The sequence below is a fragment of the Sus scrofa genome, chromosome 18 (genome assembly GCF_054392235.1).
Source record: "Sus scrofa isolate SSC_HxYL_T2T_F1_AM1 chromosome 18, Sscrofa_HxYL_maternal_Yorkshire_Landrace_v2.0, whole genome shotgun sequence".
In the NCBI taxonomy this organism is placed as follows: Eukaryota; Metazoa; Chordata; class Mammalia; order Artiodactyla; family Suidae; genus Sus; species Sus scrofa.
This window is the reverse complement of record NC_139400.1, coordinates 61,850,735-61,873,451: the sequence shown is the minus strand read 5'-3', so window position 1 is coordinate 61,873,451 and position 22,717 is coordinate 61,850,735. Positions and strand designations below refer to the sequence as shown.

Sequence of the window (22,717 nt, the reverse complement as noted above, 5' to 3'; positions counted from 1 at the left end):
GCAGTTCTCAAGCCCTGGTTGCCCCACTCGATGCCAGTTTTTTTTTTTTTAATCCAGAAAGAAAAGGAGGAAGGAAGAAAAGATGGCAGGAAAGAGAGAAGGCAGGAGGGAGAGATGGAGGGACGGTCTCTGTATTTCATGTGGTTTGCCACCACGCTAATTTTCCCATTGAGAAGTGGGCAATTAACAAAATGAATAAACTAGAAATACGGCTGGTCCGAGTACCTGCAGCTCGTTACCAACCTCTGCCACAGGAATATAGATGCTTTTTCCGTATAAGCTCTCTCAATGCCAGCTTTTGCCTTCTCTCTTCCCTGCAATCTGTGTCACACTCCTCCAGATAATTACAATAGAAAAGAAACGACTACCCCGCCAGGTGGGTATGGGTGCAAGGTGGATCTTGGAAGAACCAATAAGACAAAAATAAATAAATAAAAATAATAAATCCCAAACAGGTCTTTTTATTTAACATAAGGCCAAAGAAGCTATCAGGCGTTGCTGAATACTGTCCACTAACTGTACAAAATATTGACTGCATGCCTCGCAAACACCAAAATATCCGCTGGAATGCCATAGAAATAAATAACTTCTGCTATAAACACATGAAAACATATCAAACTGTTATCTCTTTAAACATATTGTAAATAAAAAAATTACCAGTACTTCTACACAATAAATATTAAGAAACCATTGACATAGTTGAAATGCACTCATATAAATTAACAACTTTAATTACATTAGCCAAACAGACATTGGTTAAAGAACTCCATGTAGTATATGCCAAAAAAAAAAAAAAACCCCAACGAAATAAAAATCAAAATCAAACAAACAAACAAACAAACAACATCAACCACAGAACATAAAAAGTTTTCAAACAAAACAGGCTTCAGATTATCTTGGCTTTCATAATTATATTTTTCTTTTAAAGAAAAATATCAACCCATTGTCAATGCACTGTTTTTCAAAGCATTTAAATAGAGGGTAAAACCCATTGGAAATTAATACAGAAGAAATGATTCACGTTATGCATAAAAAATAAATAATAATATAGCTGAGACATGTGGTTTGCTTCTGCTCTTGAAGATGTGAACAGCTTCTAAGCATTTATTTTCTCTGACCCATACAACAGCTTCTCAGGGATAAAGGGTTTAATTTAAACATACACGGTGTCCACCCCCAAGCCTCCTGCCCACATCTACAAGTTCCATTTATTGTGTAGGTTTTCAGGGTGACTAAGTTTTTCTCTGCGTTGGAAAGGGAAGTTGCCAAAGGCCCACAGGAAATCATTTTTTTCAAGTGAACATGATACGTTGACTCTAAGCTTAATGCACCTGAGGCAACGGCAGTCTCTCTGTTTTTTCAGAGTCACCTTGACGTCCAACCCCATGAGGGTGGAAAAAGTTCACTTGCTCTAAGAGGAGAATCCAGGCACCCTGCTTGAAATCGGAGTGTGGAATCAATCTTAAATAAGTATGAAATTGGCTGGTCTTCAGGGACAAGAAAATCCTAACTCGGTGGTCTGGAATTTGCCTTACTTTTTGGAAAAAAAAAGAAAAGAAAAGAAAACAGCAATCCAATCTACAACATATTTATCGTTCTTAAAAAACATCTGGAGACAAATGCTTTAAGATTGGTGTAGGTAGATTTTTCGGAGCCTAGAGATTAGCCCTACAGAAGGACTGGAGAGAGGCAATCAGCTGAAGCCACACTTGTTTTAGGAAGTGAAGACCCAGTCTGGTAGAATTTGAAAGCTTTTTCTTTTGACCTGGTGTGGCTCCATGAAACCTGTGGTTGTTCATAAGGCTGCATAACTTCCAAGATTATTAAGGATAATAGAAACTTATAACTTGTATAAACTTAGTAACACACTGTGGTTAAAGATTGGGGAGGCGTCATTTAATTTAAATGAAATCATCCCATTAAAATATTGTCATAGGGAATTCCTTTTCGCTCTGCTCCTAACTGCTGTGGTCGCTCATCAAATCCCATTTTGCCCTCCATACACCCAGGGCTTTAAGGCTTTAATAGACGGGGACGTGCTTCAGATGAACGTGAGCCACAGATGGGGACCAGCTCTGTTTTTCAATCTCTTCTCACTACGTCCGTCACTCTGGCCATCACTGCCATCACGCAGGGAACTAGGACTTGGCTTCCCGTGCTATTTTCATAGGTTCCACCATTAGTCCCAGTGCCAAACAAGAGGCCGTTCAAAAGGTCCTTGATGTCTCTTATAAAAATGTGTAAAGTCGAACATGGCCACATACTTCCCGCCTCAAAACTTTCCTCATCACACCCATCTTCCCCCTCTGCGTGATTTCCTGGTCAATGGATGAGGAAGTAAGTACCAATTTTGTATGCTCTTCCTCTCAGACCTAATTAGCATCCTCTCTCCTGCTCTACCTGAGAGATGGGCTGCATAACAAAGGATGGACCTCTAGGCTGGAGTTAAATCTATCTGCCAAGTCATGACATTAAATCTGCCTACATACGGCCTCGTGTTAGCATCCCTGTTCTGGTCTATTTCTCAAGAAGCGATAAACCACCTTTTGTAATATTTGGTTTCTCATTGATATTTTATTTTCCTACTAGTATTTTTTTTTAAATCTATGAATTAACATAGAGCTGAAAGGTTCAATATTTTACAAACTACTAAAGAAGGTAATTTTCTCCATTAGACCTTTTTTTTTTTTTTTTCAGTTTTCACCAACTTCAAACAAGTCAGTACAAATAAGGCTCTGTATTTTAAAAAGCACATACATGAATAACTATGGCCTGTTCTAGACAAGCTAAATACTGCAGAATAAATTAGTAAAAATTTAGCTTTAAGCATGTACTTTGATATTTATAAAACAAAGTGTTTTTTTTTTTCTTTTTGCATTAACATCAATACACACCAACTTATACATCAAGAGTTTTTGGCTGTAAAAGGGATTTTTACTATTCCCCCCATTCCTGCTTCCTCTTCTCTTTCTTACTCCCACCCTCTTAAACACCTTCCCTTGAATTATTCCTCTTTTATCTAGTGACACCAACATGATTCAGCCTAGCTGTACAGGTCATATTTCTCACAACCAGACTTTAGTTATAAAAACAAAACAAAAATGCAACCACCTCTTTTATCTTGGTTTCAAGGTTAATTTTTTTTTTCTGAAAAAGCTTCTGATTTAAGATTGATTCCAACAGATAATAAGAATATTATCCCTCCCTCCCCCCCAAAAAAAAATCAGCCTAGAGCTTTGATGACCATGAGTTTCCTGTTTTGTTTTCCCTGCAGGGAGTACCTTGTAGGATGAGGGTGGAGGACAAGAAAAAAGAGGGAATTGGATCATTCAAAGAGGGTCTTACTGAAGAGTCACTGGAATTTCCAGGCTTCCTCCTGTCCAAATTTCTGAAATGTGCCCACCTAGTTCAGAGTAAAAGCAAAAACTATAGCCTATCCTTCTTAAAAATACTGTGTTTTGCACACAAACATTCATTGCTTTAAGAACATTACAAAATGACAGCCTGAAGTGCTTAAAATGTGTATGGACACGATGCAACACATGTATACATACACACAGACATGCATGTGCCCAAGCACTGGATATATACACAGACAAGCATGGAGCGTCCCATGAATCTGGTTGAACTTGATACCGAACAGTGTACAACTACTGTACATCCAGTATGAAATGTCCTGCTTCATGGATGTAAAAGGAGTCAAAACCCCGAACTTCTCAGGTCTTTTCAGCCTGAACACAATCCACCCCCTCCACCTTGAATCCCGACCCCTGACTCACTGAAGGTGAATGATACCAACCACAGACAGACTGTTTAAAGGCTCACACAAATGTCTTTGGTGTATGTGTCTATTTTTTTAAGGTACAAAATAATAATAATAATTATAATTATAATAATAAAAATAGCTATTTTGTGTGCTGTAGCAGTTCTTTTATAGCTCACATTAAGTGCAGCTCTGAACCCCCCCCGCCCCCACCCAAAGAAAATACTTGTTAAATAAGGATTAGACAGGTCAGACACCATCGTAGTGCAAATAGTAAACGATAAAAAAAAAACAACATTTACAAAATATAGAAATGTTTGGATCCAACAGATGGACAAACATATTCCTTTCAAGTATCTCTCCTTGAAGAAAATAAAAATTAATCAGGTTACTTCCAATACAAAAAAGTCTCTCTTTTTGTTCTCTCTCAGGTAAACAGTTTCAAACCTATTAGGTTGCATAGTTCTAAGATCATAAGCACCTTAACGAAATGTAACTTGGTATTCTTTTTTCCTTGATCTTTCATGCTTCCCGTTCTTGTTCTCAATGTTTTTTTTTTAAATGTTGGTTTTTGTTTTGTTGCGGAAGTGGTGCAGAAAAAGAAGGTGTGACCCCCGCACACTCGTGTTCTCTTACCAGAAGGTTGTGTGGTGTGCAAATGCTTCTGTGTGTGTCTGGTGTATGTCTGTGTGCATGTGTGTGTGGGTGGGTGGGTGTCCATGAGTGTGTGTGTGCGGCGGGGTGCATATGGGGGGGGGGTGTCTGGGCGCAATGTGTGTGTGTGTGTGTGTGTGTGTGTGTGTGTGTGTGTCTTTGTAGGTGTGTGCATGGGCTGATATACACAGAGAGAGGGTCACACAGACATACCTTACGACCTGGGTTACTGGGTGGGAAAGTGCCTATAACTGGCCCTTTCAAACTCATGGCTTTCTAGACGCTATTTGGGTTGTGCCAGCCCACATGGCTGCAGACCAGACAAGCTGACTTCGAGGCTCACACTGACAGGGAACTGAAAAGGAGAGGACAATATTCCCGTTGGAGCAACTGCTGTCCCCACTCCGATGCTGGAGGAAGAAAGGAAGGGTCGTCCCCCCCCGCCCCGCCCCCCACGTTCTGCCTCTCCCTCCCCCCCGAGTCCCGTCTCCTTCACGGTGTCATCGCCGAGCCCTGGCTACGGAATTTTTCCACGTCTTCCTTCATCTGTTTCAGGTTTTGTTTTTAGTTTATGGTTATTTTTGTTCATTTCCATGTTTGCGGTCGCCTAGGTCAGAGGCCGTAAACGTGTCTTCGCGTGGCCGCCGTCGTCCCCGGGCCCCGGGCCCCGGGCCCCGGCCGGCGCTCTAGGAGCACCCGCACTCCTCCACGATCATGTTCTGGATGTCCTTCTTGATGATGTTCTGCCCGTCGTCGTAGTACAGCATGGACATGGGCCTCAGCTTGGTGGGGACGCAGCACGACTTGAGGTTGGCGAAGGGGCTGTGGCCGCGCATGCGGTAGTGGTTGATGACCGTCGAGTGGAACGAGAGCGAGGAGCCCGACGTGCCCGCTATGTGGCTGGGGCACTCGCCCTCGCAGTAGTTGGCGTGGTAGCCGGACGGAGCGATGATCCAGTCGTTCCAGCCGATGTCCTTGAAACTGACAAAGAACTGCTTCTTACAGCAGATGTTGACCTTGCCGTCGCACTCCAGGCCCCGCCGGCGGCGGCGGTGGGGGTGCTCTTCGGACTGGCGGGCCTGCAGCATGAGGAAAGGTCTGTGCGACTGCTCCTTCTCCTCGTCCACGCCCGCCCCCTCTCCGTCCCTCTTCCTCCCCTCCGCCTCCTCCTCCTTCTTCTTCTTCTTGCCCAGCAGCACCAGGCTGGCGCCGGTCTCGTGGCACTGCTCGCAGGCAGTCCGGATGTCCAGGGCGCTCTTGCCCTGGTCCAGCAAGCGCTGGATGCTGCTGGAGACGGGGAAGATGTGCCAGGTGCTCTTCCGGGCATCCACCACCTTCTCCGAAATCAGCACTTCGCTCTTCTCCTCCGGGAAGCCCACGTCCTCCGCCTCCTCCCCTGCGTCCGCGCTGCCTTGCGGGCGCCTCTGCTGTTGAAAGAGACGGATGGAGACTTTGGTCCTGGTCCGGTTGGCCTTGGGGACTTTCAGGAAGAGCCAGATTTCGGCGCGCTCCACCACGGACAGGTCACTGCCCTCTTTGGAGATCTCAAAGCGCAGCGTCTTCCTGGCGGTGCCTGGGGAGGAAACACAGCGGCAGAGAGAGCGGGACACGGTTAGTGCTGCGGGTCGGGCCCCTCCCTCACGGAGGTCCGCGTGGGGGCCCCTGATAAAGAGCAGCTGGAACCCGGCTTCGCAGAGGAAGGTCCCCGATGTTCAGAACGGTTTCTGACTTTTTCACATGATCGAAGAAGCACAGGATGCCGTGACATGTGAAAATGCTCTGACAATTAAACTTCAGCGCCCCCCAAGTTTTACTGGACCACAGCTGGGCCCATTTCCTTACGGGTTGTCTAGGGCTGCGCTGGCATATTCCAACGTGGACTTGAGTAACGCTGACAGCGTCTGTCTGGCCCACAGAGCTTAAGGTCTTTACTCTCTGGCCCTTTCCAGAGGACGTTTGTCTAGAAAGAAGAGCGTGTGGATCTGAGCCTGTTGAGTCAATGCTTAGCCTCAGTTTCCTGGTCTGTACAATGGGAATGACATGATAACATCTGACCCATTATCCCATAGGTTCGGAAGGACCAGACGGGATCACACAGATGAAGACACACCATCAGCTCTAGCGAATTGTGGAAATACTCATATCCCCAACACACATATGCAGACACCACCACTGTGTGTCTGAGTGGTGTGTGCCCCCAGGGCTAGACTCCTGCTCCACGGCCACTCGCTGCTTCCTGCCCTATCTTCCCTTTCCCGGGTCACTGCAGCAGCCTTTTCTTGTGGGTACAAGCTGCCAGGCCAGCATGGTGCCAGGTCCCTCTCCCATTATTTCTCCATTAAGCAGTGAAGGGATGGTTCCGCACAGCGCATCTGTTCCTGTCACGTGTTCTTTCCCATCCTTGACTGAGTTTCTGTGCCCTCAGTATGAAACAGAAACTGCTCCCAAACCCTGGGCTCTGCCTGAACTGCTGTCACTTTCAACTCCAGCTCTCTCCCGCCACTGTCCCATCGTCCCAGCATAAGCATCCTGTCACCTCCAGGCAGAGACCCGTTGTCCTTTCTGCTTAGAAGATCCTTGCTTCCAACACCCCATCCTCCATGGCTGCCATTAATAAGGGTTTGGTTTTTTGATGAGCTGACCCCAATTCCTCTAGCCAGCCCTGAAGATCTGCAACCCCACTCTCCTGCCAGCCTAGTTTAGGATGCCCCAGGTCTGAGGTCACTGCCATGGCCCGGGACTTAGGAGAACGCAGTCCATGACTTGCTTCCTTATTAACAAATGGAGGCATCCGTAGCATCGAGTCAGATTGAGGCCCACCTCCTTCCCCTGCCTCCCCCAGTTTGACCTCCTTCCTTTTTGAATGCAGCTTAATGAGCCTGGTCCAGCAAGGGCTTAATAAGGAGAGGAAACCCTTCCATGGGCGGGACGCTTAGCTGCGGGGACCACTCAGTTCTTGCCTGACCCTACGTTTACCACACCCCCCATTTTCCTTCTCTTGCCTCAAGCACCTGTATTCATGCAACAACGTTTACTGTCAGGAGCAGGGGTCCAGACTAGAATCTTTGACTGAGCAAATGTCTTCCCCTCACTTCCACTTCTGTCCCTGGGAGGTAGATGAAATGCGCCCTCTTTTCACGCCTGCTGCACCTGCAGGTACCCACTTCCCAATGTCCAGAGTTCCTGCCTTCCCTGGTACACATCTGAGAACAAGCTGAAAGTTCGTCTTAGAACTTGCACCTCCCGAGGGTGGGGGAAGGGGGGGGTCTCCCTGCCTGGATTTCTATAGCTAACGGAAATCCAGCCATACTTATCACTCTCAGCCCTGGGATGTTTACAGTACTATCAATTTTAGGCACGGTTTCAAGTTCTCTGCAGCAGAAAGCAGGCTATTCTGTGCATGTGAGCTGTGGATTCTGTTCTTAATTTAACACGCTCTGCATGCTGTGATTGTGATAGTGGCGAATTCACAGAGGCCAGGGCCCAGGAGGGCTGCGTTGGGAAAGGAAAGGTTCTCTGGCATCTGCCTCTAAATTTGGGAGGATCCTGGCCCCGGTGGTGGCGGTGGTGGCGAGGGGCGTTCCTTTGCCTCCGACCTCGCATCTCTGGCAGGAGTGGAAATGAATCATAAAGTTGGATTTATGATTAGATCACCAGAGCGGGGAGCAGTTAAAGGGAGAAACTGTCTTTTTTTAGGCAGCATGATGACTTTTTTTCAAAAATGGGAATCTAATATTTTCCTTTGCTAAACATCGGTGGGTTTGGGGAGGTGGGTTGTTTGTCTTTTACGAAAGCAGAAGAGAAGAGTCCAGGAAGGAGCTCTTAGTCATTTTAATCTAAAAAGACCATCAGCAGTATATCTGAAGGGCTAGGGTCCTAGGAAGGCTGTTGCAAGCTGCCCTGGGCTCTGGGAACCGGCCCGGAGGAGCCTGCAGCCCCCTCCAGCTCCGGCCCTGCCTGCCCCTGGGAGAATTTAACAAGCTCCCCGCTGTTGTCCCTTCTGCCTCTACTGAAAGCCAGCTTCTGAAACCCTAAACCGCACAGGGTGCCACTCTAAAGACAGAGGGATAGTAGCTGCTAAATTAGAGAAGCCAGAGGGCAGAAGGTTCTGTTTTGTTTTTCCAGGAAAGAGTGTGAAACGGGAGAATCTGACTCTTCCCAGAGCTGGGAGTGCTCTCTGGGTTTCAGGTAACTCATTCCCACAGGCTAAGCTTGGCTGCTACCCACACCTGCCGGGCGGGGCCCAGGACGAAGGTGGACGGTCCCCAGGTGAAGAGAGGGCCCTGGTAGCAGGGGGAGCCGCACACATTGGCCACTCCTTGAATGAAACCCAGCAAACTCTACTGAGACTGTGAGGGGGTGGGGAGGGGCTAATTGGCGCATCAGTACAAGGGACAGCCCGTGCACACTGCCTCGGGAGGGTCACCGAGGGCCAGGCCCCTTGCTTCTACCAGCAGCCTACAGGGCAGCCCTCATTTCACAAGAGCTGGTTTCTGATGCCTGATATAGCCCCACCCCTTCTTCACAGGCAGCTGTACTTGGAAGCAAATGATTTAGTGTTCCTGAGGATTGTACAAAGAGAGTACTGATTAGAGGGGGCTCAGCCTGTCAGGTGCTGTTATATGAGGATCAGAGAGTCATCATAAGATGACTTTCATCCTGGCCCTGGCTGATAATTAACTGCCTGGCTTCGCCTGCCTACTGGGGAGAGGCACAGTGCTGATACATGCATCGGCTTAATGATCTGAGCAGAAAGACGCAGTCCCCCGTATACGCATCCACTGCCTGCGCGCTGGATCTCTCCCCCAGATTTTTGACATTTGGATTTTCCCCCGACTAATTGACATGCCTGCCGCCTCCTTCTCCTGGTGTCCATTTCTGGAACTGCTATTTGTATATTGCATGATATTTTATCAGGGAAAAAAAATAAAACTGAGCTCCAATTTCATGAAAATGCCTTTGCCATAATGCTCAGGAGAACGGGGGGAAGAGAGAGAGTCAAGGCTTCCTAATGTCTACCTTATATGCAGGTACATTTTCAAAGTTCTATTGTCTTCTGACTTATTAAGCAGTGCATTTTTTTTTTTCTCTTCCATCTAGCTTTCATGGCAGAAGGGGGTGGGGAGAATGAGACAGCTAGATGCTGAGATGGAATTCATATTTACCAGGGCTGTCGGTTTCAGAAAGCTATGACAGCCTTCAAATTTCCTAGGCATGAAAATATAAGGAGTCCCTTGATTCTATTCGCTTCGTCTGCATTCCACCTGAGACCCCAGCTATAACGCAGGGTTGCTTTCAGGATACTCCCGAACCCGAATCACCATGGATGACAGCAACTGGAAAAATGGAAGGAGGCTGCCTAGGGCTGAGGTGTTCAGGATCAATTTCTCGTCAGTTCCAGGTCTGACTTAATGATCCTCTGCTGTAAAATCCTGGAATGGAAGCCTTCCCACAATGCTTTTGTGAGCAGGTATAGCATCAGCTTATACAGGTGTGCCCTGCCTTCCTACACGGTGACTTACCTAACTAGATCTAGCCGGGGGCTTTGCTAACCTTTCATTCCCTACTCTCTGATAATATTCTTTTCATCCTCTGTGCTATTTTTTCCCTCCGGAGGCTCGTGAGCAAGGCTTGTATCACAGCCTGCTCTGCCTGAGTAATTCACTAAGAAAGTCCCACGCAAACCCATGTGGGTGATAATATTTCATCACTTAAACCTCTCTTGAGCTCGGTGGACACATATCAAAGGGAGAGGCAAAAAAAAGTGCATAAAAATGGGGAGGAGGGATGTGTCCCTGCACCGCTTAGGGAGCACTGCAGAAAGGTTGCTGGGCGGGAGGCACTGAACGGGACCAGACTCTGTGAACCTGGAAGTAAAACCACCTTGAGAGCCCGGTTGTTCTTCGCCTTCCTGCTTTCAGGATTTTTCAGCTGTGTCGTAACTCCTGGAGGCAGGCATGCCAAGGGTTAAGCAGCCAAGTCCCTGGTTGTTCTCCTCCCCCACACCAGGATACAAAATGCTGCTCCTCACCCCCCCCCCACGCTCCCCCCCCCAGCATCTCAGTTTCCTGGGCACCTGAACAAGTCAGAGGAAATAAGCAATACTAACAGGCAGGGTTTCGGTTTTGTTTTGTTCTGTTTCCTCACCGTGGTCCTGCTTTAAAGTACGCAGTCCTCCCCTGTGGGTAATTATTACATCCCTGAGGTGGGTCTCTGGGAGAACCGCGCTGTTCAGAAAGAGTTAAACTCACATGGGGGAGGAGGGGAGCCTCCCTGTAAATCTCACCTATGACTTTAATCTTCTATTCTTCACCGAGGTTGCCCTGTGCCTCGCTGTGGAAGGGTCCCTGGTGGGGGAATATAGAGCCACTTTTGACAGCATGTGTGTTCCCTGAGCATGGATTTCGCATTTGGACTGTTAACCAGGGGTTCCGCAAAAAGTAGCCAGTGAGGCCTTAAAGATTCTGCCTCCTTTAGCCTCCATCCAGAGGTCGGTCTTGCCCCCCAGGGCAGAGCTGCAAGTTGGGTTAGAAATGATCTGGATTGATTTTTTTTTCAGCCTTAATATCTTTCCTGACATTTACTGAATTGTAAAGGATCGGCCACAGTCCTGTGCCTTTCATTTAAAGGGTGATGAAAAAAGGTGAAATATTTTCAAGAGAAAGGCATCTTGGGTTCCTGAAAGACGCAGAGAAAATTCTGAGGTGCAACCCACAGACTTTCAGAGCCTTCTTCCAAAGTTCCTGAGAACTTTTACACTTTGGATTTTGGATCTGGGACTCGGGGGGGGCGGGGGGATAGCGTTCCGAACCACAGGAAGACTAGCTGAGAGATCTTGCTGGAGTATATTTTTAGCAGAAGAGAGGCCAAGACAAAGACGGGGCTTTCACGAAAAGAGCTTGGGCAGGGATGCTTTCAGCCTGTCTTCAGACAACACAAGCTCTCCCCCGACCCTCCCCGCACTCCCACTCCCGCACTCCTCCCTCACAGGCCCAAACCACGAATCGAATCCATCTCTCTCAGCTTTTCTCCACCACTGCTCTCCACGCCCTCCGCTCAGAAACGAACACATCTTCCCAAGCCCTACACTCTGCTGCCTTAAATCCACAGACTTTCTCCTCCCAGTCTGAAGTCACTTGTCATGTGTCACTGGTTGAAAAACCTGTTGATAAGACTGACTGACCTAGGCAACCCAATCAGGGGAGACAGAAGATGGGGTTTTTGGTAAAAGCCCAGGCGGCCGTATTCGGGAGAGATGTGTGAGCAGCTCAGTATTGCTGATGACTCAGGGCCACATTTCTCCCGCTCTGCTTTGTTTGCTTCTGAAATGTATCATTCCAGAGAGCTCCAGAATGTTCACATGTATCAATAACTAGAATTCCCATTTCCCCTCCTTCGGTCTCATTTCACGTGTTACAGGTAAGTCACGTCCTTCCCATCCCATAACAAGCCTAACTTTTCCCAGAGGATGAGAGGAAGGAGCCGGGGAACTGATAATCCCTGAGATTAGGGCGCTACAGCCTGGGGCTTCCAGTAGGTGAAATTGTGTTTCCCTAGAAGATTAACAGATAAGGAGCAAAAGTCTTTGGAAGGCGCCCTCTTGTGGCCAATCACGCCCCACTATTCAGAGGAGAAAGTGTGTAACCCCTAAAGACACCTTCCAGGGAGGGTGAATTCCCAGGCAAGTTCAGGAGACTGCCAGGGGGTGACGGGAGTCCATTCCTCTTTGAGCTGGCCTTCTTGGGGTGGAGGAAAACTCATCCCAGCCAGCTGCTTCCAGCCCCTGTTCGGGAACATTTGTGACCATTTCTAATGCAAATCTTCTGTAACTAGGATCTTCCAGGGGAGGCGGTGTACACGCTGCTTTCAACCACCCTTGGGCTATGTCAGTGTTTTCTGTTTCTCGGTGTTTGATTTGCCTTCCTTTCCTAGCCTTTCTTCAGCAAGTGCTGTCACTGCTAACTTAACGACCAGAATCGGTGTATAAACTTGGCATCACAGAGAGTCAAGGATACATGTTATTGTACTTTGCCGGCTGTTGTCACTAATGCAAAGGAGATAAAACAGGATACAGTGGTCGCGAAAACCACTGACTTTAGCTTTCGTGACAATGACGGGGACAGTTGCCTTAGCTCTGCCCATCCCTTCCTCCTTTCTTTTGAGATTTTCAAGAACACAGTAGACGATTCTGCTGCCAGCCTTGCCAAGAGTGCAGTGACCTCAGTGAGCAATGCTGGGTGACAGATATGATGAGAAAAAGCATTTTTGTTTGTGGGAATATGTTCCAGAGAGCCCGAGGGCCACTCCTTGCCTCTTACTCCATAACCTCTCAGCTTTACCAGGACGAGGCCTTGGGCACCTGAGCACAGTGAGACTGACTCAGTTCAAAGACCTCTGGGCACGTGAGGTGCTGTCATCTTTCAACTGCCGGGTGGCCCTGTCTCGGCCTGTTTGGTCGTGGAGCGTGGAGGCAACAACTGAACGCGAATCCCCAGCTGAGGAAACCTGAGACCGAGGGGGGCCTCTGTAGGCGTGTGACCCTCACGCAGGCCACACTTACTGACTGCATCCTACGCGGTACAGAATCGCTTCTGAAGAAAAGGACAGTGAGTGCTCTCTGCTGCTCTCAAAAATCTTGACTTCTGACTTTGGCCGAGTGTTGCTCAGGTTGACTTAGTCATAGCAGTAGAGCAATGAGACATGTTTGTATTTTCACTACCGTCACCCCGATGTTAAATCTCTTTCTTGGTTTAGCATAGAAGCGCCCACAGACACGGTACTACTCTCTTCCGGGAGAGGAGACCGTCCGTAGGGCAGTCACTCTGGGGAACTCGTACTAAATCGGCCCGAGGCAAAACCTCTGCAATGAGCAAACTGAGCAAGGAGAATCAAATCTTTGCTGAGGATCCAGCAGCTCAGCCCGAGTCTGGGTGTAAAACGCAAACGGGAGGAGTTTCCATTACAGACCCTCAACTTTAGTCAATGTGCGAATCAAATGAATCCACCTTTTCAAAAAGCAGCTCAATTTCTTTCCAACCAAACACCTACCAGAGGAGTTTAAAAAAAAAAGGACAAGACTGAGGGAAAGACTGGCATGAGACGAGGCCATACGTGAGAAAGAATGGGAAAGGTCAGATTCTTCCATGGCAAAATTCTCAATGCCAAGGGAGCGAGTGATTCGCTATCCGAGTCAAAGTCAGATCCGGGGGCCCAGTGCTGGTATCAGGGATAGAATTCAAAGGGGCCAGGGGCATAAGTCTACTTAGTCATATGATGTGGGTAAAGCCAGTTGAGGAAGAGCTGCAATTAAGGCCGTGCTGTGTGGCAACTGGTGTATAAAAACCTGTACAGGGTCCCTTTGTGGCAAGAGTGGGAACAGCCCCCCAACCACTGGAATCCACTTGCTGCTCAGGACCCCGGCAAAGACTGAGCAAATCTGGGTAGCCACTCGAAAGCTCCACCCTGCCTTTCCCCTCCATACGCTTCAAAAGATAAAGTCAAAAGTATCAGGGCCTTTGGGGCTTCATTAAAAAAAAAAAAAAAAAAAAGGTTTAGAGGAAGAAAGTAGTCAGACCTTTCTCGAAAGGAAAGAAGCTTCTGGTGAGACAGCTAGAACCGCCCTTAGGACATCAGGGCTTTGCCGAGGAGGAGAAGCCAGCAAGCCAGCAGGCTATCTGCTCCCTTCAAGAGGATGCCCAGGTCTCGCACGGTTTTCTTGAGCACATAACATCTGAGTCAACAGGTTTTCAGGATTGGAAATTCTGAGTGTTGCCTTAATTGTTTATACTGCTGCGGCAAACTTTTAAACAGCAATGCTGGGAGTCCCGGCACACACTTTACTGGCCATATGCTCTACCAAACAAAACAATGGCATTCCTTTCAAATGGATTTGGCAAGGGATACCATTCTGTAGCCTGGCATTACCATGAAAGTAACATGGAATTAACACATCTGTGTGCCTGGACTTGCCCAGCTTGTAGGCAGGCAAAAGGATCCGGGTCACATAACTGTAAAAATGACCTGGCCCCGGGTCTCCAGCCCTCCCGCTTGACAGGTATTTTTTTCTTCAGCAACAGGTTCGTGTGGTCCTGAGCCAACGATTAGAATCTATTTATTAAAGTTCTTCCTCTTAAGGATTGAGTGAGAGCTCCGTGTAGTATCTGGAGCACTTTGTCAAGGTTGCATTCCTTGGCAGAGAGCTCTTAGTAACTTTACAGAGAACAAAACTCTTTCTTTTCCTTTTTTTTTTTTTTTTTTTTTTTGGTTCCGAGAGCAAAAGTCAGTGTTCCAAAAAGCAACTGCCTGCCGGTTCAATGTCATGTGCCCCCACCCCCACCCCCACCCCCACCCCCACGTCGCTCTCGCTCGTCCCTGCCTAAAACGTGATGCCTGTGCTCCTTCGAAGCCGAGTTGCCAAAGGTAAACACGACTGTCACTAATGCAGATGCCCCGCTTCTGGAAGGTGGCCCCTGATTGGACTTTTAAAGAAAAAGGGCTGCTTGGGCGACAAGGACTTCCTCCGTGCCCTTCCACCCCAATCCCGCGCTCGCCGCCCCCTCCCCCGCCCCCGGGTAGAAACTTCGGATGGGGTCCGGAAGCCTCCCGCCCCCCCCAGCCCCCCGAAACTGCCCGGCTTTCCTCTCGCCGCCCTGCTCTGCTCTCCCGGGCAGGGCAAGGGAGCCTCTCTCCCGCCGGCTTCCTGCTCCGGGATCGGCCGAGCGCTTCCTCGGCGCGACCGGCCGAGCGGAGCAAGTGTACGCCGACCCCCTCCCTGCCGCCGCCGGCCGGGGCTCTGCCTGGGCTCCCGGCTCCGGGAGGTTCCCTCCCGGTCCGCCCCTGGTCGCCCCCCGGCCGGCCCGCTCCCGCGCCCGGCGAACGCACGACCTTCCCGGGCGGGTGCAGCTGGAGGGCGGCAGGTTCCCCCCGCGCGGTCGGAGACCCGTGCCCCCCACCCCCGCCCCCCAGGCCAGCACCCACCTGCTTCCGCGAAGGTGATGATCTCCGAGGTCTGCTCCATGAGTTCATTCATTTCCGCCCTCCTCCCGATGTCGTCCTCCAGCTCCACGTACCCGTTCTCCCCCACTTTGCCCACATGAAGCTTTCTGATCGCGTTCAGAAGCGCCGCCTTGGGTACCGGCTGGGTGACATCGGGTCTCTTCTTCAAGTGCAGCATGTTTAAAATGTGCTTCTTGACGGCTTCCACCATCTCCGGCTGAGAGTTGGGTACATCCTTTGGGAGGGTGGCCAGCGCACAGGACGGGCAGTCCGGGGCTGCGCTGTGCCCCCCGGATCCTGGGGTGGGGGAACTCCTCACTATAATCCAGCAACTCGCCAACAAAAATCCTCTCAGCCAAAGCAAGGGCATCCTGGCAGCCAAAGTTGTGGTGACGGCCCTTTTAAAAGGCTCCGCTCTTCCTCCCCCCTCACGCACGGGGCTTTTTTTTTTTTTTTTTTTTTTTTTTTTTTGCTTTTTTTTTTTTTCTCTCTCTCTTTCCTTTTTGGGGTTTTGGTGTGTGTGTGTGTGTTTTGGTTGGTTTGTTTGTTTGTTTTTGTTTGTTTGTTTCCTGTCTCCTCTTCAGTCAATTCTCTGGAACAAGAACAAAAAGTTTGCTGTGAAGTTTGTTTGCAGGTTCCCTCTCTGGATGCAGTCGGGGCTGTAGGTTTGTGGCTGTCAGGGAGGAGAGTAAGAGAGAGGGAGGGAGGGAGGGAGGGAGGGGGGAGAGACGGGGGGGGGGGAGACAGAGACAGAGAGAGGATGGGAGGGAAGAGAGACGGGGAGGGAGGGGGGGGGGGAGAGGGGGAGAGAGGGAGCGATTGGCCCCGAGTGAGTGAGTGAATGGGAGAGGGAGGGAGCCGCGCTGCGAGTAAAGGCTGAGATTAGGAAGGGGAGGGACCGCCCGCTCTGACGGGCTGCTCGCCTGCTGCTCGCGGCTCCCTCGCACACACCTCTCTGCACACACCACCCGCCGCCCGAGGTCTGCTTCCCCTCCGCGAGGAAACGCTCCTGATTTTGGGCCACTTCTCCTTTCCCTCCCTTGCTTTCTCTGCCCAGTCCCCTTGCTTCACCTTCTTCCTCTTTTTTTTTTTTTTTTTTTGGCGGGGGGGGGGGGAAGCAAAGCCCAGACACAGACGCCCTATCTCAATCAATCCACCGGGAGGACCCGCCGGAACCAGCCTGGCCCAGCGCCCCTCCACCTGCCGAGCCACCGACTCAGGGGTTCGGACACCCCCGGCGGGAAGGTGGGGTTCAGGGTCCCCGGAGGGGGCGGACAGGTGATGGAGGGCTTGGGAAGAGGGGCCAGCCCATCCTCCTGGGCTGAGGGAATCCTGCAGAGCGCCCCCCCCCGCCCCCCTCCCCCGCCCTTCATTCATAGTTCAGTGTTCAGGGCCGTCCACGCTGGCGGGCGATCAGAGATCAGAGAACTTTTGTTTGGGGTCATGTCACAGACTCTACTTTTCCCCAAATGCAAAAATGCAGCCGGGCATTGGAAGATCCACAGGCAGGCGGGCTGGCAGGCAGCGTGGTCCACGCTCCTGTCATGTGCAGCTCTGCACCCTCTCTTAGCCGTGCCCCTTCTGCCCTGCACACACACGCACAGATGACAGCTTACCACCGCTGGCCCTGACTGACTGCACAGATAAAACGCACAAGTCAGTTGGCCTTTCCCACATTATTTTATATAAAGAGTGCGCTCCCGTGACTTGAATAACTGGTCCTAGGGGGAAAGAATCGCTAAAATATATGGGCAAATGACTTTCTCTGTCATGTGGTAGTTTGTTCAGCCTGGCCCCTACCCCCATCCCCATTCCAGACCAGTCTGCTCATGGACTGGCCCCCTGACGGCTTCTTTTTCTCTCCAAGGAACAGCACAAGATGAAATCATCACGGATTTCAGTGTTCACAGCAAAAAGAAAAATGTGAATGTTTAAACAATGCCTCTCTGAGTTTTTTTTAATTCTCTCCCCCCCTTTTTTTTCATTTTCTGTCTTATTGCTTTTATCTTGCAGAAGTATCTTTAAGAGGTCCATCTGTTAAAGCTTTCCCTCCCTCTCGGTTTCTTTCCCACACATAAGCCCTCTCAGTTTCTGTAGATACAGTCGGCTTATATCTGACACCTAGTGTGTTCAGAGCATTACAGTTAAGCAATGCATTTTGGGTGGGAAAAGTTAATAAATACCCTTATTTACAAGCATCCCCTCTGAAGGCAAGGGGATGCGGGTGAGACAAGTGTGATGCTGAGTTAAAATTACAGCTCGCACAGGTAAGGATGCTTCTCTTAATTGGATACCCTGTCCCCCTTTTCTAAAGCAACTGACTGCAGCAATCCCTCTGTTACCAGCCACCTTTGGGATTTTACCTCCAGAAACGTCAATTCCTCTGCTATTATTGTGAAGACTTTGTCAACATTCCCTAAAGAGTCTAATTTAGTTTCTTAGTGGGGGATGGCGAAAGAGAATGGGGAAGGGGGGGGGCATCTGTGTCAATAATTGCTTAATAAAACATCTTTGAAATAGATTACTTAACATAATCTACCTATTTGGCGTCACACAGACAGTGCCCAAAGCTTTTGTAGTCCAATTAAGTTTTACAAGAGACTCTGAAATAGAACTAAAAGTTGAATGGCTCCAAACAAGTTGAGAGCCCTCATCCAGCTTCACCGAGCTAAGTGCAACTGATCACTATTTAGATTCTCCCTGTATTTGAGTTTGTGTGCGTTCCCCGAATCTTCTGTTTGTGAAGGTAACTTAAAAATGAGCCTTCTCCTGGCACAGGTACTCGCAAGGAGGTGCTGACTGGGTTGGAGAAACACATACTCGCTTTGCATGCTCTGCTATTAAAAGCTGTTTTAACTCGCTGGAAGACCTACAAAGGCACAGATCATCAAATATGCATGGAAATGCCAATAAGTTGTAAAAATTCCTGCTCACCCTTCTGGCTAGGCACGTGTAAAGAGCACAGCAGTAAGCATTAAAAAGCATTACCTTTCCGGTCCTCTCTCTTTCACCAGCAGACTCTTGTATCATGTGGCAAGTGCCTTCGGAGTTCCTCTTCATGGCATTGGCACTGAGAATTTTTATACTGTACTACTTATTTGTACAGTCACACATTGGTACCAGTCAAGCAGGGAGGGCTGGGGCTTTGTTTGGGATTGGTTGGAAGCAGAATGACATCAGCAGATGACTGGTTTTTCCAGTGTGAGACATATTTCATAACTCATTATCTAATGGAAAGCCTTTCTCGGCTGCTGTGACACTCCTGGGTGATCACGGAGCCAGGGAAACCTCTGACTGACTAGACGACCCTTTAGAAAAATCCTGCAACCCAACAGCGAGCGCTCACTGAGGGACCAGCTTTCAACTTTGACCACTCGCACATCAAGCACGTCAGTTTCTCCCTCTTGTCAGGCTCAGTTCTGTGTCTTCCCATAAAACTTCTCCATGAAGTTGCCTCTATTGACAAAGTATTTTATTGTTGCTGACAGGGGAAAAAAATTCGCAGGGCTCTCCCTACAGGTTCTGATTTTCCTTTTTGAAATAAGCTATTTCGTGGAGGAAAAAATAGGAAACGATGTATATCTCTGAGGGATGATCTCCGCCCCCAGCCCACTTGCACTATTACTTTACATCTTGAAACTGAATGCCGGCTTCATAAATCATTTATCACTAAGAACTTTGGAAACAGTCATTCTCTGCTGGTGAACCTTCTAAGTGTCTTTCCCAAGTCTTTAGAATCCCAAACTAACTAGTAAAAAAAAAAACAAACAACAAACAAAAATACAAAAAAAAAAAAAACCAAAAAACTCATACATCATTCTTCTTTATCAGAACTTCAAGTCCTATGATTTCTAAATTGTTACAAAGAGAACATGAGATTAATGGAAAGAAGTGAACATTTCCTGAAAGAGGAGTTAAGTTGGTCACGATGTTTTGGGGACGGAGGGGGGAGTGTTAGCAAGTCAGGGGAAAAAAAAAAAAACAGGAGGAAAGATGCCTCAGACATAAAAATGGAAGGCTTGTTTGAAGGAGTCTAGCTGAAGCACAAGCCGGGTACTCATGACAAGTTGAATAAAATGTGCAAAATTGGGAGCTAATGAAAGCCATATGACAAGATACGTTATTGTGGATGCAGGATTTAACATGCATAAAATAAACTTTTCACTGTGCCCACAAGCAAAATATAGAGGCTCTGGCCTCCTGATGGGTAGTTTAGGCCCCTTTCTTTGGGCCACCAGAAGTCTGCAGAAGCGGGCCTGCCTTGGCTAAACACAGAGAAAGTGTGAGGTCAGAGCCATAAATGGGGGTTGGGGCAGGGAGTATTCTAAGAATTGCATATGCAGAAATGAAGTCAAAAATAAAAATCATTAGGTTGTAGAGGAACAGAGGGAATCTGAGAAGGAAAGACAGAAACAGGATCAGTGCTGGTTAAACTCCTACCCTGCCCCTCAGTCTGGAACTGGAAGGACCCAAGCTCTCTGCAAGAAAGGAGCTCCCTTACCCTTTTTAAATGAGCTCTCCGGGAGAGCAGCGGTCTGAGGGGCATCTAAACTCCCCCCTGCCCCCCCCCCAACCCCGGGTGGCGTTCTGGAAACGCCACCGGGTTTATGAGTCTGGGGGCACAAACCCACCCGGAGGAGACCCCGGATGCTGCTACTTACTACCAGATAACCTCAGTGTCTCTAAAGTGGGCTCCACAATAACTCCCCTGCGGGGTCAAAAGCACGTGCTCCGAAAAACAGGAGGCGATATGATTTCCGAGATGCCCAGTGGGCGCCTCTCTCTGAACATCTGTGTCACAGGAAATCTGCAGCACCCCAGAGGAGCCACCCAATCTCTGTGACTCAGATCGCGTTGGCCACGGATGCCATCGAAGTGCCCACCTGCCTGGGTCAGCCCACCAGCTGTGACGTCATTCTCTACCTGAATCCCCAACCTCCGGGCTCAGCCCCGCGGGAGATGCCTCCTCGCTCAGAGGAAGACGAAGGTGGGGGGTGGGAGGGGGTGGGAGGGGGTGGGGGAGGAAGCAGGCAGGTTCAAATAACTTCGCTCCACTCTTTCGGGACCGGGGGTGATTTTTTCCCTGCCGGACTCCGGGGCCCAGGGCTGAGCTGGGCAGCCCGGCTCCCGACCAGCATCTCCTGTTCCTTGCTCGGGTCGGTTTCTCTTTCACTTCCTGCCCCCTCCCCCCGCAGCTCCCCCCCTCCCCGGCCTGCGGGCCCGCTGCTCGGCCTGCTACTGTACCTTGAGCAACACCTGCTGGCAGCTCCCGGGGATCACGCCGGATCGCGGCCGCTGCTCGAGCCCGGCTCGCGGGGCTGGAGTCACGGCCAAGCCGGGCGGAGCGGCCGCCTCTATTTTTACCCCGAGCACCCGCAAGGGCAACTTCTTTTAAGAGCAGCTCTTGATTTTTCCCCCCTTTTGGCAGCTAGAGAATTCAGAGAAGGGGGGGAGGTGGGGGGCGGGGGGGGGGGAGAAGCACTGATCGGGGAGTGCAGCTGGCAATCTCTGAACCCAGCCCTCGGTGGCAGGGCTTCAAAGCGCAGCCAATGCCAGGGACCAGGACGGGGACCTGAGGGCCGGCTCCGGGGCGGACAGAGGCGCGCGGGGAGCGCTACCGCCCCTCCAGCTCTGTCCCTTTTCCGATCGCTGAGCTGGGTCCTGCCGGGTCCTGCCGGCTCCTGCGCTAGCACGGTGGCCCGCTGCCACCGCGTTTTTCACCTAGTGCGGGCGGCCTGATTTACTGGCTACTTCAACAAAGCGCCCGGCTCCTCGCTCGCCGGAGCCTTCTGCAGGGCTCTGTTCTCGCCTGGAAGGAGCGGCCCCTGGAGAACCCAGGGAGGGGGGGAGCAGCTTGTTTCGAGGAGCCGGGAGGGAAAGTGTGGTACCTTATTTTACTGTAATTGCAAAAGGCACGATGTGCCAGAGATGTATATTTAGACGTTGTATGTTTCTACTTTTATGTAAATGGAGCAATTAGGGCCTGTCTTGCTGCTGCGAACTCCAGGGCTTGTGCCTTGCTGGGAAAGCTAGTGTTTTCAATCACAATTAGTGAGCTGGTCAAAAAACAAAGTTCGTTTAAGGATACAGGCCGGATGGCCTGAGCTGGGGGAGAGACCCGTGACCCTGTGCTGCCCTGTGGCCCTCAGCGACACACTTCTTGGGGGCACGGGCCACCTCTAGCCGTGTTTACTCCGTGGCAGCAGCTGTCCCTGCACAAAGTTGGCATAGATCAGGGAGCAAGAATGTTCATTTTTCTTCTCAAGCAAACCGTCTGTCCTTCGGCTTCCATCCATGCTATTAATTGGTCTCTTTGCTCACTACTCCTGGAACAAGGAGACAGGCCCAGAAAAGGGGCTCGTTTGTCATGGCCCTGTTGTTTTAGCTGCTGCTCACGCTTTGCCGTTACTCAGTTAAAAAAAATAATAATAGTAATACACATCAGGAGGCGTGAACACCCCAGGCAGGTGCCTGGGAGGTTGTGATCTGATTCGGCCGAAGTGGCACGAGGCTGGGGGTTCAGAGCACGGACGAGGCTGCTGACGAGTCAGAGTGTTTGAGTTCAAAAAATCTGTTTCCCCCAAAGCATGATTTCTGGTTCATCCCGTCTGGGAAACCGAACATAAAACGTGACTATGGGGAGAAACCAAAAGGAACCCGAGGTGTTCTCAGCAGCTGACATGTTATTCTGGGCTCAAGGCAGGAAAACCTTGTCTCCGTGGGGAGCGGTGACTCCCTCAAGAGGCAGCCCGGAATCCAGAAAACGTGGGCAGAAGCCAGAGAGATATTTGTTGCAGTGAGATTTCGGGAGTCTGATCAAAAATGGTTTGGATTGAATATGGGGCTGGCCAAACCGCCTGTTTGCTGGACAGCTGGAGGCTGCCCATCACCTGGACGCTAGCTTAGGTAGAGTGAATTGGGACAAAGAAGAATGAGCATTGCACATTCCAAACTGAGCTAGGAAGCTGTTTGCTTTTATGTCCAAGGCAATGAATGCATACAGCTAAATAGAAGAGGGAGAGGGAACGTTACAATTCCTCCAAAATTCCTTAGAAAACAAGAGGGTCAGGAAGAGCTAACCCCAGAGCCTTATTCCTAAGCCTCTCATTTTTCTGAGAACCACCGGAATATCCCATAAGGCCTCGGGCTATGTATGAGTGCTCTGTTTTGAGAGTATTTGGAAGTGCCTTATCTGAACCAAGGGAACTCAGATGCTACAGCTAAAATGACTAAGGAAAGAAAAGAAAACAACGCCAGTAAATGAACTGTTAGCTTTCCATTTAGAATAGAGGCTCTCAAGTGCGA

General features: G+C 49.5%; 1 protein-coding gene across 3 annotated transcripts; it reads right to left on the bottom strand.

Annotated features, from left to right (window-relative positions):
• Window positions 1–441: 441 nt before the first annotated feature.
• On the bottom strand, window positions 442–18,504 carry INHBA (inhibin subunit beta A). Of its 3 annotated transcripts, none has more exons than XM_085004817.1 (3): window positions 18,401–18,504; window positions 15,395–16,085; window positions 442–5,990 (listed from the first exon to the last, which is right to left on the bottom strand). In XM_085004817.1, the coding sequence occupies exons 2-3, from the start codon at window positions 15,780–15,782 to the stop codon at window positions 5,104–5,106; spliced, it is 1,275 nt and encodes a 424-aa protein (XP_084860943.1). In that variant the 5' UTR covers window positions 15,783–16,085; window positions 18,401–18,504; the 3' UTR covers window positions 442–5,103.
• Between the last annotated feature and the right edge of the window lie 4,213 nt (window positions 18,505–22,717).

Excerpts from the sequence above, each read along its gene's own strand:
- INHBA (XM_085004817.1), bottom strand. The coding sequence starts at position 15,782 with ATGCCCTTGCTTTGGCTGAGAGGATTTTTGTTGGCGAGTTGCTGGATT. Across the intron at positions 5,991-15,394 it reads CATCACCTTCGCGGAAGCAG|GCACCGCCAGGAAGACGCTG; the intron begins GTGGGTGCTGGC and ends TTTCCTCCCCAG.